Here is a 14,687-nt window from a genome sequence, read left to right as displayed (position 1 = left end):
GAATGGGAAAAAGAACTGAAAGCACGAAATAGCTGGAACCCAGTAAACATCGGGACACGAAAAAACAAGCTTGAAATTCCATGCTTAGCCTTCACGGATGACTTGGCCCTTTTGTCCAGCGATGAAGTCACAGCAATAAAGCAAGTTGAAATTCTCCAAGAATGTGCCAGAAAGGTCCGACTTCATATCTCCTTCCAGAAAACTGAACTTTTCTGTGCAAAACTAGACATCCATAGTCTCAATACAAAATATGGAAAAATCAACAGAGTCCCTCACTTCAAATACCTGGGCGAAATTCTTGAACCAACTGGACAAGAGAAAATAGCCCAAAACAACCGTGTCCAAAAACTTAGAAGAGCTTATGGGAGAACAAGAGAAATCTACAACAAAAAATGTATGTCTCTCCACGTTAAGATTAAACATTACAATACTGTAATGAAACCTGAGGCTTTATATGCAGGGGAAACTCTAACGCTTCATAGAAAGGGCAAGCTGGAAAATATCCTAAAAGAAGAGCAAAAAATCATGTGGAAAATTTTAGGACCAAGACACACGGGAGAAGGGTACCGCCTCCAAACCCGGAAATCCACAGAAAAATTATCTAATATTGCAGCAGACCTCAGGAAAAGAAGGCTGAAATTTTATGGACATGTTAAGAGGCTTCCAGAAAATAGACTAACCCACCAAGTTCTTGAAAGAGTTGATAAACTGAAGAATTTCCTTTGAATACAACAAACAAAAGTGGACACAAAGAACGCACAAATTCAACCTGAAGACATTTTGAATCGAAATATATATAGAAAGAAAATTGACAAGTGGGAAGTTACTCCAGAGAATGAAATACCAAAAAGAGCAGGTACCAAGTGGACAGAAGAACGGAAAAGGATCTTTAGTCAACAGATGAAAGTATCCTGGATCCTCCGCAAACGCAATCATAAATAAAGCTTCGTGTGTTCCAAAAGGGACCATTCACGTATAATAATAATAATAATAATAATAATAATAATAATAATAATAATAATAATAATAATAATAAATTTATGAACACAGTTAACACAGTAAATGAAACTTCAGGTTCAACAGAAGTGATGGACTACAAAATATAAACAACAGGTTAGGAGACATGACAACTACAGAGAGGATGTGAAAAGCGGCACGGAGCCCTGTGAGGTAATGGAACATAGCCTTTGTGAAGGAAGAGAATGTAGAGGTTAATTGTCCTTGAATAACACACATTTATTTTAAAAAGGAAACAAAGCAAAACTCATAATAGAAAGAAAAAAACAAAATCTCAAAGATATTTATAAAGTAAATTTAAGTATTAACCACGCCTGCAGACATGTGCAATGCACAAAAGAAATGATACATGACAATTTAATTGAGGGCTAGTCCCAATCTACTCAAGGTAGAATAAAGGTCCTAACACAGAGGCAAAGAAAACTTGCATCACTACCTAAAACTCATCCTGTAATGAGCATAGATTTTGAGAGCATATGTTAGGTGATGCAGAACTACGGGAGGCAAACCCAAGGAATAAGTTAATTACATTATTAGTTACAAGGTTAAAAAAAAAAAATTGCCTCCGAAACAAATGTACACGATCTTAACTGAAAAGCTAAGTCATTTCAACAAATTTAGTGGTGAACATGAATCTCGAGGAGAAACTGCTATGCTAGAAAAGAAATATTTACATTTAAATGAAGTTAATAACCGAAATAAAAGAAGAAACAGTGCTTACCCTAAGACCAGGTATCTGATGACGGGACCGATGGGGGAGCACTTCTGCTCTCTAAGATGGTCAAAAATCAGACACAGAGACTACCTTGCTCCCATCGAAGGAGCGGGTAAGATCAAGGAACAGGAAATGGTGCAACCACCAAAGAGAACCAATCAGGAAACAGGCTTTACCCTCGACTTTCACATTCGCCAATTACATGAACTCTTATTTTCTCCAATCAAAAGTCTCTTTATTCTTGCTGATTCAGAAAAGTCTTTTATGCAACAGGAAATAAGCTTCTAGAATGGCACATGTACTGTAGGTACATGCCGTTTCAGAAGTTTTAACAAAAAATAAATATTTTTAAACAATAAGTTAAGAAATTTTCATCGATTCCCCTCTGCTGTCTTAACACTGCCTCATAATTCATGATTGATCCATCAGCTGGTATAAAAACAATGCACTCATACAAAATACACCTTTGCTGTATCAATATAGGTAAAATGAAATGAAATGGCGTATGGCTTTTAGTGCCAGGATGTGTCCGAGGACTTAGGCTCGCCAGGGGCAGGTCTTTTGATTTGACTCCCGTAGGTGACCTGCGCATTGTAATGAGGATGAAATGATGATGAAGACGACACATACACCCAGTCCCTGTGCCAGAAGAATTAACCAATTATGGTTAAAATTCCCGACCCTGCCGGGAATCGAACCTGGGACTCCTGTGACCAATGGCCAGCATGCTAACCATTTAGCCGTGGAGCCGGACATCAATATAGGTGATAATGTTGCAACTTACTCTCTGATATCCAACTACTACTGACTCAACTTCAACCCTATTTATATATATGTACTGACTATGATTCTGGATAATTCTGCTTTCTTACAACATAATATTAATACAACATTCCTGTTCTAGAATTATGTTGAAACAAGTTTATCATTACAGCATATTACCTAAGGGTAGCTAGAAATGCCTAGAATATAATACAGATGTCTTTGGTAAATCAAGGTTCTTGAGTTTCCTTAAGCCAACCCACATTCAACTGGACGTTTCCTGAGCAACTTGGAACACACGAAAGATTATTTACACATGATAAACATAGTCTGTAACATTCTTGCACTGCTTCACAGACTAATAACAGTATTGTTTGCACCACTCTAAGCTACATCGTGCATTTGTTTGTGTGATAAGTGGCTTCCAGGCAATAGTACAAACCTTAAAATATCTCTTGATGGATTGTTCTATCACTGACCTCTGTCCCTGACTTGCAACAGAAGGCTTTTGCAGTAGTTGACAAGCATGTCAGATGATTAGTTCATACAGTATGCTTTAGAGTTCAGCAGTCCCTGTCAGTTCATTTCTTAGGTCACCAAAGCAATGATTGAGTTTAGTGCTTCCCTGATGTTTCCACATCACAGTAACATTGCTACCAGTGAGCCTGAATATATGGAGCTCCCATGAAATCGCTCGTATGGAACACCCAAACTTATGGGTCCCTACAATCATGCCCTGTTCCAACTCACTCAGTTCTCATAAGTTGACTCGTTCTGATAGAAAGAATATTTATGATGTTGATGCATTGTGCCTGCACTTATATACCCTTCTATGCATAGCCGGATATCACACAGAGTGCATTCAGCATGGTGTCCAAAGACTTTTGGTGACATAGTGCATTACTTTCTTAGTGATTAAAATTCACTGTGTTGGTACAAGGGATATTATGACTGAACAAACCAGTTTTATTTTAAACAAACAGTACAAACTCCATGGCACTACAACTCTAATGGTCCAGGGCCTAATAAGCAACTGCTGCTCAACCTGAAGGACTACAAACTATGAGATGTCATGTGGTCATTTTGATGAATCCTCTCAGCTGTTTTCTTGGCTTTCAAATCTATAACTGTTCACAGTCTCTACTACAAAAGAAAAGTGGTATTAACATTTTGAGTCCCAGTCTATTCTTTATCCCTTGGTTAGAAAAAACGTACTGTTTAAAACTATCTCAAGTCATTTTGAGCATGATTTTCATGAACATATTTCAAAAACATTACCATATTCTGAGAGAATGAGGATCAAAGATGTTAGCTGCCTCCATGGTCTAGGGGTAGTGAGCCTGCCCCTTACTGGGAGGCCTCAGGTTCAAATCCCAGCCAGGTCAGGGATTTTTATCTGAGGGCTGGTTCGAGGTCTACTGAGCCATCGTGAGAACAATTAAGGAGCTATCTGATGGTAAGATAGCAGCCCCTGTCTGGATCTAACTGAAACATTTTTTAACAACAACAGGAAAATTTTGTTGTTAGTTTTTCCCTTATAGGGGTTTTGAATTTCCAATCTTTAGAGTGCAAACATTTTTTTGTTCTTTTTTCAATGAAACACGATAAACATAAACTTTATTTTTTCAGGACACTGATCTCAGCTGTGGTAATTGTGCAGTATAACGCTATCATTCAGCGTCGTGGGGATCGAGCTGTGAAAGTAGCCTGTATGCTTGACGACTCTTCACCCAAGAATGTTACAGTGGGAGCTTCCTTGTCTTTTGCAGGACCCGAGTAAGTTATCTATCTACAATATTTCTTGTCATTTCTAATTCAGGGCTTATGTAATGAGAGAAAGGATAATATTTGATGTTTTAAATATATACATCAAAACATCAACTTGATCCATACAATAAAGCGTTGTTAGTTTTAAAACTCCTGTCTTGGAATATTTTATTGTAATATAGAATAAAGAGTTTTGTGATTATCTTCATTTTGTTTAATCTATTACATTTCTTGATTAAAACCCATAATTCAGGTTCATGTTTCAAATTTATTACTAGTTGTGATTCATAGTGTCATGTAGTCAAGGATTAAACTAGGATTTTGCTGATAAAGGTTAAGTAGGATGAAAACAAAGGATCAAGAAGACAGTACATGAATATAATCACATATATTGTAATTAGTATGTATGAATGTTAGTTAACCCTTCGGGGTCCAATTCATTTCCTGCCTACATCTTCGACAGGTTCAATTTAACACTAAGCAAGTATGGGAAGGAAATACTCACATAAGTCAAATGCTGAGTTTTTACATTTAAAATATTAACTGCACATTTATTTATTACCCATCATGTTAACAAAAAGTATCAGCGATATTTTGTGAGTGTGGTACTTCCAGAGGCATTTATTCGGGTACAGTCCTGGGTTCCCTCAATAGGTCTCACAATAACATGATGTCTCATTTCTGCCTCCTTTCACTTTGCTGTCCGAACACACGGCACAATCCTTAGTATTTTTGACCTCACGAGTATCTATGATATGTAGCTCCCCATTCAGACAAAATTCTCCATCACAGCTGTTCCGTCGGCCGCACTTACGGGCATTTTGTTTCTTAATGTCTCCGTAAGCTCCATGATGACTTGATCCCTGAAAGACTTGTGACTCACTTCAGGCTTATTTTCTGCTTTTGCTGTATATTATATAGTTGAAAACTGTTCACTGAAACTACCAAATTCTTTCCTATATTAATGACCAGTTTCTGGTACACTACAGTTACCTATGAGTTACCTAAATGTGCTTGTAACTTTAACTGTGCTGTTAACTGTAATGAGTTTCTGGAAACTTAAATCCAGATTTATAAGCCCTGGTAATAAACAGTACAGATATTGTCATGTTTAGTATCTCCCATCCTTTGATAGATGTCTCCATGCAAAAGTTTTTAGAGTTATTTTGGTAATATCTAGTTACTTTTACTAACGGAAGTTTTCTATAATGAGAACTGGTTAGCAAACATGTACACAGTCATTTCAATCAATCTGATTCAGCATGTAATAATCTCTCATAATATGAATATCTAATCTAATAATGCAAAAATTTCCTCTTCTTTCTTATTCACAGTACACAGACATCATCTTAAATTTCACCTTGATCATTGTCATCAGTAAAATTATACAAATACACCGCAGTTACCTAACAGATCACTTTTCACTGATGCAGAACACAAGCATAAAGAAAAATAATAATAATATAAATGAAAAACGTGCAAGTAATTTCATCTGATCAGATGCCAAACTCTTCAAGAATTCCATTTTTTTCTGGGCTTTCGTGGCACAACATGAAGGCGTTACAAAAGAAAATAGCCATACCATTACATTTTTCATCAGTAGTTCCCTAATGTACTCCTCAAACTGAAGATTTGTAGTTCTTGATAACTGCAACAGACTAGTCATTTGAGATGTTTTACTTACACTGAACATGCAACATGCATTGACTAAATACTCTTGTAATTGCTGACTTGAAGTCCACTTGAGAATTTCAATAGAACGTAGCGAGCTAACCCTAACACAGGGTGTGAAGTATGCTGACACAGATAGGAAAGTAACATAAACTACAGCTCCCTGCAAGATTTTTGATTAAAGAAGTCCAGATATTTTATGTTTATTGGGAATCTATGAGACCTCATGTCACCAGTTAAAGGATAAAACAACAATACAAAAAGCAACAAAATATTTGTATTTATTATTCAGCAGGCTTATATTAAATGCATACCGGTACCTAAGGTATTTATTGTTTAGTACAAATGTAAATAATAATGGTCAATACTCCATAAATTCAGATTGGGTGTTCACTAACTGTTGGTGGGACTCATGATTCAAAGCCGGACCAAAGAGATCTTAACATTCTAGCTGCACTAAGAGATCAATTTGAGCCTGATGAAAATCCATTTGATTCGAGTTCTATTTTATTTGACGATTCATTTCCCATGTTGGAAGATACATCTACATTAGAGGCATCATTGCTCTGAGGGGACTGTAACCGAAACACTTGGGACAGATGACACCATACAAGTGGAATCAGTGTCTAAAGCCAGTGATAACGAGGAAGTAAACATATTGACCGAAATATTGTCGACTCCAGCACACTGAAGCCCATTAAAACTATAATGAATGACTGTAAATATATTATAGTCAGTTCATTATCACTCACTAATGTTTATGAAACTAATATAAGACCTTGTACGAAACAGTATGGAGTGGCGCCTCATATCGGTATTTGTTGGAATCAGTTCTAACATAGAGGTAACTACAGCACTAGCTGCAGTTACCAGTCATTGCACAGATAACTGTGAAGAAGCTGATATCTGTTGTTTTGGAAACTCATTTTAAATGTATCACCATGTTAAATCACTGATAACTACGCATCTACAGATAACTGTCATTGCAGAAACCGGCCATAAGAGGTGTGTATTCCATAGCATTGTGAAAATACTTTGAAAAATCATGGTCACCTTCTTCATTCATCCCTCCCCGAAACCCCCACCCCTACATCACTGTTTTTGCCACTGTCTTCCAACTCAATTTCCTCCCATTCACTCGAAAAATTGTTCTCAGATTTGGTAACAATAATTTCATTTTCAGAATCAGTTAACAAATCAACGTCATTATCGCTACTGTCACACAAACATCCGTAAATATCATCAGGTCCTATGCCTTGACTGGTGGACGCCATGTTGATAACAAATATAAACACAACAGTGATAAACTATCTGCAAAGAAAGTGAAATAAATTAATAGCAGATGGCAGCATGGAGCAGAGGAATGCCCAGGCTTACTGCGTAAAGCTCGGTGCCATTTTCTCTCCAACATAGGAAATATACAAACTTTAAAGTTATGTCGGTCTAGGTCCGACATAGGACCAGAACGGAAAATTGGTCCCCAAAGGATTAATGAATGATACTTGTAATAAATTACTGATTTTTATAACATGATTATTTTAAAATTTGAGTACAGTACTTGTTTTTTCCATCTAAGACTTATTGATTATTGTTTATTTCATATTGCGTGTGAACATATTATCCAGCTGGTAAAGATACCTAGTCAGGCCCTTAAAGTAAGGAACAACTGGTTTCATTACTTCAGAGATGACTATTTAATATACTAGGAATACATACCAGAAAAGGACTAGAATGGAATCCAGTGGTGTCCCATACCATAATGCAAGTTGCTGAACTAGTATGATAAAACATAATTTATGGCTCAGCTGATCTGCTGTTGCAGTACAATACCACCAGACAAGGAGGTAACTCTCATAGTGTTGCAGGCAGTTATAAAAATTAACCCTTCAATGCAACAGTCACAGTGTGTATTACTTGCTGGTGTGGGAGGAGGCATTTACTTGGGAGTTTAAAATGTGCAATATTGCAACTGCTGTAATGCAGTAGTTTTGGTACCTATAAGCACACAATATATGCACTCTTTTTCATTTCATGGGCCAGGTGCATAATGAAATACCACTCTTTAACCATGTAGACAGACATACTTTTCCAATGGAAAGCATGGCCACCTGTTATACAAGCACTTCGGTCAACATCATGCACCTCACTTTCCCTTACTGTATTAATTTCTGCCACAGCAGTATTGCTTATCAACTAACTGTCATTGGAATCAAGATCACTATCGTTTGACCAGGCGAGTTTTCCATGCGGTTAAGGGCGCGCAGCTGTGAGCTTGCATCCAGGAGATAGTGGGTTTGAATCACACTGTCGGTAGACCTGAAGCTGGTTTTACAAGGTTTCTCATTTTCACACCAGGCAAATGCTGGGGCTGTACCTAAATTAAGGCCACGGCTGCATCCTTCCTACTCCTAGCCCTTTCCTATCCCATCGTCGTCATAAGACCTGTCTGTGTTGGTGCGACGTAAAGCCACTAGCAAAAAAAAAAAAAACCATCGTTTGAATTGTTCTATCTGTTAGTCACTAGTAAAGAAGTACTCTTGTCACAATAAGAGTTCCATGGTAAGTTGTCAGAGCACTAAAACATTGAAGACATTCAGATTGTTTGAATGCAAGTAAAAGTTAGATAGAAAGAGTCAATATGTACATCAAAATGACAAGGAAACAATTCTGATCTAAAAAAAAAAAAAAAAAGGTAGACATAGTTCATAATTTGATATAGATGTTGATTCCCATAGTTCATAATTCCCATGACAGATGGTAACTTAATGCAGTGTCTGCATGTTACATACTAGTGCTCTGCACTCCTCAACAATTTAGGGGCTTTCCAGTTGTAAACACCTGTGATGTGCATCCTAGGTAGTTGTAGTATGAGCACCTTCAAAAAGTGCCTTCATCAATTCCATATTTACCTCACTGTGGCTGTGTTCTGTGTACAGGAGCACCAAAGTCTCAGAATGATAATTTTCAGTCTTCCTATGCCACAATTCTTCCATGATTGGAGTCAGAAACTTGGTAGTATGGCTACCACATTCTTCAACAAAGTAAAATTAAGACTTCTGTTCTTGTAAATGATGAATAAACACTTGTCAACTATGTAACAGCAATTTACTGTTTTATACTACCATACCCATTCCCAGAAGCTTGACTGGTGTAAGCGATGTGCGGGTCAGGTCAGTCTGATGTGTCCTTCCCGTGATTGCAATTTTAATAACCAGCAATATATTTTAATTTTTGGAGAGAATTAATTTCTTTCCTTCACACATGGATTAATAATTTCACAAAAATCTTAATAGGTTAGTTCAAGCTATAATAAGAGAGATAGGATCATGAAAAGTGATGCAAGTTATGTGTATAACTGAAAACAAAGAGCCATAAAGAAGACTATAGTATGGGCAGTATGTTTGGAATAGCACTCTGGGTGGGGCCAAAGTGAAATAGTGATGCCATAGTTTAAGGGCCCTCTATATAGTTTTGTCTGCTTCTAGTGCATTACTTTTAACAGCTTAGATCAAATAAATTAACTGCTTTTATGCCATCTGTATATGTGGCATACAACTGCACAATCTGTAGGAAATACACAAAGGAGGTATCATATTTTCAATAAATTTTAAAATAAAATTTGTAGGCACATAGTTTTTGATGATTAGAAGAGTTATGTTGTCTGTGTTTTTAACAAAATCCAGCATGTGTTCATTAGGCCTACTTTCCTTTTCTGGAAGGTTCCCTTTGAAAAATAAAGAATTTAAAAAACAGTGAAATGTGAGTAGAGCGCTGAGCTTTCTAAGCCAAAATTGGTAGGTTCGATCCCGACTCAGTCCAGTGGTAATTGAAGGTTATCAAATGTGTCAGTGTGTCAATAGATTTACTTGTCCATACAAGAATTATTGCAGGGCAAAATTCTGGCACGTTGGCATCTCTGAAAACCATAAAAGTAGTTGATTGGACGAAAAACCAATAACATTATTTACTACTAAGTGGTATCCTACAGAGCACAGTTTGCTGGGTTCATGGCATTTTGAAGATAAATATATAGTGAAAAAGACACTTGCTGTCCATTGCCATACCTAAAATGTTTTGAATTTCCTAGTGTCCTCATCATCTCTACCAGTGATACAGTTTATCCTACAACTTATTTTTCTGTTTATTGTCGTTGTTGTTGTTGTTGTTGTTGTTGTTGTTGTTGTTGTTGTTGTTGTTGTTGTTGTTGTTGTTGTTGTTGTTGTTGTTTGGATCCTTGGCTGAATGATTAGCATGTTGCTATTTGGTTCAGAGGACTCCAGGTTCAACCAGATCAGAGATTTTAACTGCGTAGCCTATGGTTAATCCTGTGGTTCATCTACACACATGTCTGATTTGGCTGAATGGTAAGTACACTGGCCTTCGGTTCAGAGGGTCCCAGGTTCAATTCCTGGCCGGGTCAGGGATTTTAACCTTCATTGGTTAATTCCAGTGGCCCTGGGGTGGGTGTTTGTGCTGTCCTCAACATCCCTGCAATTCACACACCACACATAACACTATCCTCCACCACAATAACACACAGTTACCTACACATGGCAGATGCCGCCCACCCTCATCGGAAGGTCTGCCTTACAAGGGCTACACTTGGCTAGAAATAGCCACATGAAATTTTTAAAAAAATTCTACACACATCACACTACAAACCACCACAGAAATATGCAATAATGAATGCATCCCTCCACACTGGATTAGCGTCAGGAAAGGCATCCAACCATAAAACTGGACTGATCCATACAAAATACCTTCAGTGCCACATCACTACTACCACAGAGTGAGTTGTCTATGTGCTTTGTGGTGTGTAGCTGTTAGCTTGCATACGGGAGATAGCGGATTTGAATGTCGCTGTCGACAGCGCTGATAAATGGTTTTACGTGGTTTCCCATTTACATCAGGTAAATGAATTATTATTAATTATCAGGCTCCACGGTTAACTATGCATGCAGTCCTCTTTCCCAAGGACTAGATGTTAGTGCCATCTTCAGCAACATAAATCATCCTATAGATATAGCTCTATCCTCACAGACGCATATGTCACCCAAGGATGTCAACTTGTAAGATCCGCATCAGGCCTCTCTGGAGGCCATACGCATTGTGTGCAGTTCTGAAAATTCAATATTCATTGACTTGGCCCATAGCGGGTGACTTGCACACACTCTACTGTGTGTTGGCAGTAGTGCCAGACCTGTAGCTTAGATCCTTTCCAACAGAACAAATATTACCTAGGCCACCATAGCTCAATGGTAGAGCAACCGACACAAAAGCCGGAGGTTATGGGTTCAGATCCCAGTGGTGTCTGGTTGTACGTAACATGACTTAATAGGTTGAAAGTTGATTTAGATTAATATTACTACTTCTCCAAAAACTGTAAAAGTAGTTAGTGGGACGTAAAGCCAATAACATTATTATTACTATTAAATTGACTACTACTTACCATACCTGGGAAACTGGAGTTTGTCAATGATGTTGATGATGACTACTACTAGTTCTGCTACTGATGCTGCTGCTGCTGCTGCTACTACTACTACTACTACTAAAATGTTTTTCTTCCATACCCTGGTGGGGTAAGGTGAGTCTCCTAGAGTGTGACGTCTTCTGTCAACCCAGGTGAAGGTGAGAAGGGAGTGGCAGTGGCCTATAAGAGGAACTGTATTTGTCTTAGTGAGGAGAATGGAAACCATGGAAAACCATGGTCAGGACAATGGACAGTCGGACCATCCCACCATGTCCTGAATACAGAGCTGAAAGGACACGGTAAAGCCATGGCCACTATTGGCAAACGCTACTCTATTTGGTGAAAGTAAAATTCACAGCGACTTTGCTAAAATGTTGCATTGTAGCGAATGTTAAAGGATGCGAATGCTATTCTTCTTTTTTTCATATCACGAAGTTCACCTGGGAATAACAACAAGTGTAAAAATTTTGCAAACACTTTTACCAGTACTCAAATTAATTTTACTTGAAACAATTCTCGACCCACAACATAAAGCAAACTTCTTCCCTCAATTATGAATACCTGTCCAACCTGTCCAGAATTACTAGCGAAATCTTGCGGCATGGTAATGTAGTAGTATCTTCTGGGAGGCAGCAGCTAACAGTAATAGGGGAGATAGTGGAACCTTCTGTTCAACTATAATACTATCACTGGATTGAGTATTGTGCACGGAAAGGCACATACTTTACATGCTTCTCGCTTATGTGGAAATCTGTGCATAAACCGTGTCATCATCTACTGTACTTGCACGTGCGCCTAGTCTTCAGGATCATAGCACAAAATCCAGTGTGCTTCCTGCACTGTCAGTCAAAACAAACAGCTGTCAGTGTAACAGAGCTTCGATATAAGTTGAATGCTTTTGATCATTTGATGAAAACAGATGATATAGATGTTGATTCCCATAGGGAACCTGAAATATTTGTCCCGAATGAGTAAATTTATAATACCAAGTAGCCTACGCAGTGGCATCCATGGTATACACTAACCATGCGTCTTGGTGGGTGTGGTATTTACTAACTGATGAGCTCAACTTAGCACAATGGGGCGAAATGCTGGCAACCAGGAATGAGTTATCTGGAAAATTTATAATGTCCAATAATGGACCATTTATATTGGTATGATGAAAACAGGTCAAAACTGAAAAAACTGTTTTAAAATATCTATGAATGTGTGAATATGGATGAGAAATGGGTGTTCAAGTGCTAATGTGCTCTTGAGAGCCCACTGCCACTACTTAAAATTGAACTGATTAATGTTAATCCTTACAATGAAAATCCACAGCCTGTTTCCAGTCATTTGACCAGGTCAGGAATGGAATGAATGAAGCTCCCATCTAGCGGCGAAGATGGGAATCCACCAGCTGCCAAAGCCTGTCACACTCCTCTGGGGCAATGATGAATGAATGGCAGATGAAATGATATTGCAGAGTGTTCCTGGAATGACAGGAAAAACCGGAGTGCCCGGAGAAAAATCTGTCCTGCGTGCCCTTTGTCCTGCTTAAATCTCACATGGAGTGACTAGAATTTGAACCATGGAATCCAGCAGTGAGAAGCCGGTGCGCTGCTGCCTGAGCCACGGAGGCTCTGCAATCCTTACAATAATACAATATTTTGCAATGTTAATCATTACACTTATTGGATCTAACAATTAATTAAAATCAGTGTATGTCAGATCATAGTTTGCATTATCAGTGGAAGATGAAGCTGAGAGCGAAGGAGCAGGATGACCAAAATGACTTTACATTTCAAGAGTATTTAACTCATTGGACAGAATATTCTGCGGCATTGTCTAGGATTTTCTACTTCTTACATGCTTTCAATTTGTTGTTTTTGTTGTTTTTCTTGTGGATTATCTTCAATTGGAATATTATCAGATGTTTTCTTCAGTTCCATTACATCACTTAGAAACTTCATGGCCTTGAATTTATCCACTGTGGTGTAGGTAGTTGGACACTGTCTCCCCATCTGGCATTTTCAATTTTCTTTACTTCTTTTCTGAAGTTATCCCTGAAGCTTTTCAATTTGGACTTGCTGACCTCCTCTGTAAAGAAATGTTTTATTAATACCAATCATAATTATGAATGTATAACTATAACTGTACAGAGTGTCTTGACCACTCATTATAACTTTTCTTTGACATGAAATTAAATTTTACTACATATTAGTGTACATATTACTGACGATGGTACTAAATAAAAACTCTTTTATATTATACTGACAGTTACCCACAGCTTTGCTCATGTGGATTTTGTAATTTGATAAAAGTAATTCTTCCTTGGTACTGCACTAAGATCAGATTTGGAAGGACATTAGAGAAGCTGGATTGGATGTGGCAGAAGTAATGGAGCAGGAAAAGTGGAAGGACAGAAAGGAGTGGAGGAGGCTAGTTAACCACACGTAGGCTACTGGAGTGGGACATTGATGACGATGATGATGACTGCACTAAGACATTATCTGAAAATCCCTAAAGTATAAAACTCACCAAAACATTGAGTTACATTTACTCCAGAAACTGTTTGTAAACCATTTTTGTGATATTGTCGTTTGGGGCTAAGATGACTATGTGACATAGAACTGTACATTGAGAAACAGTCTTCTCTCAGGTTGAAAGAAGAAAAGAAAAAATATGTTTTCTTATTTTTAATGGAGATTCCAAATACCTATTTCAATGTCTGTAACATCTTTGCTTTTTGGGATATAAGTATCCCCATAGAAGGAATTAAAACCCTTTATCAGTCCTTCCCCACCCCCACCCCTGCTCCAACCTAATTGGATTTTTCAAAAGCAAAAAATACATGTTTCTTTATTTCTAAAGGAGATTCTAAATACCAGTTTTCACGTCTGTAACATATTAAGTATCCTCATAAAAAATAATTGAATTTTTCACTTGTTTTCACCCCTGTTAAGTGCCTTTTCCAAATGAAAAGGAATACATGTTCCTGTATTTTTAAAGGACTTTCCAAATACCAAGTTTCTTGTCTGTAACATGTTAAGTTTTTAACATATATACTGTAGATATACTGGTCTTCACTTTAAAAATTCTCCCACTTTTTCAATTCATTTCAGCGCCTTAACTGGATTTCCTGAAAACAAAAAAAAAAATATGTGTTTCTTTATTTTTAAAGGAGATTAAAAATACCAACTTTCACATCTGTAACATCTTCAGTTTTTGAGATATAGGTATCCTCATAAACAGAATTCAACTCCTTCTTTACTTATATTCACCCCCCCCCCCTCCCTAATTCAA

General features: G+C 37.6%; 1 protein-coding gene across 1 annotated transcript in view; it reads left to right on the top strand.

The window, feature by feature from the left end:
- Positions 1-14,687, top strand: part of LOC136858163 (uncharacterized) — a 159,135-nt gene that overhangs the window by 84,825 nt on the left and 59,623 nt on the right. Inside the window, exon 10 of the mRNA XM_068225437.1 lies at positions 4,124-4,270. Within this exon, the coding sequence (XP_068081538.1) occupies positions 4,124-4,270 (147 nt within the window). The remainder of the gene's footprint in view (positions 1-4,123; positions 4,271-14,687) is intronic.

The sequence above is a fragment of the Anabrus simplex genome, chromosome 1 (genome assembly GCF_040414725.1).
Source record: "Anabrus simplex isolate iqAnaSimp1 chromosome 1, ASM4041472v1, whole genome shotgun sequence".
Lineage (NCBI taxonomy): Eukaryota > Metazoa > Arthropoda > Insecta > Orthoptera > Tettigoniidae > Anabrus > Anabrus simplex.
The sequence above is the reverse complement of the archived record's forward strand: the minus strand, read 5'-3'. Positions and strand labels throughout refer to the sequence as shown.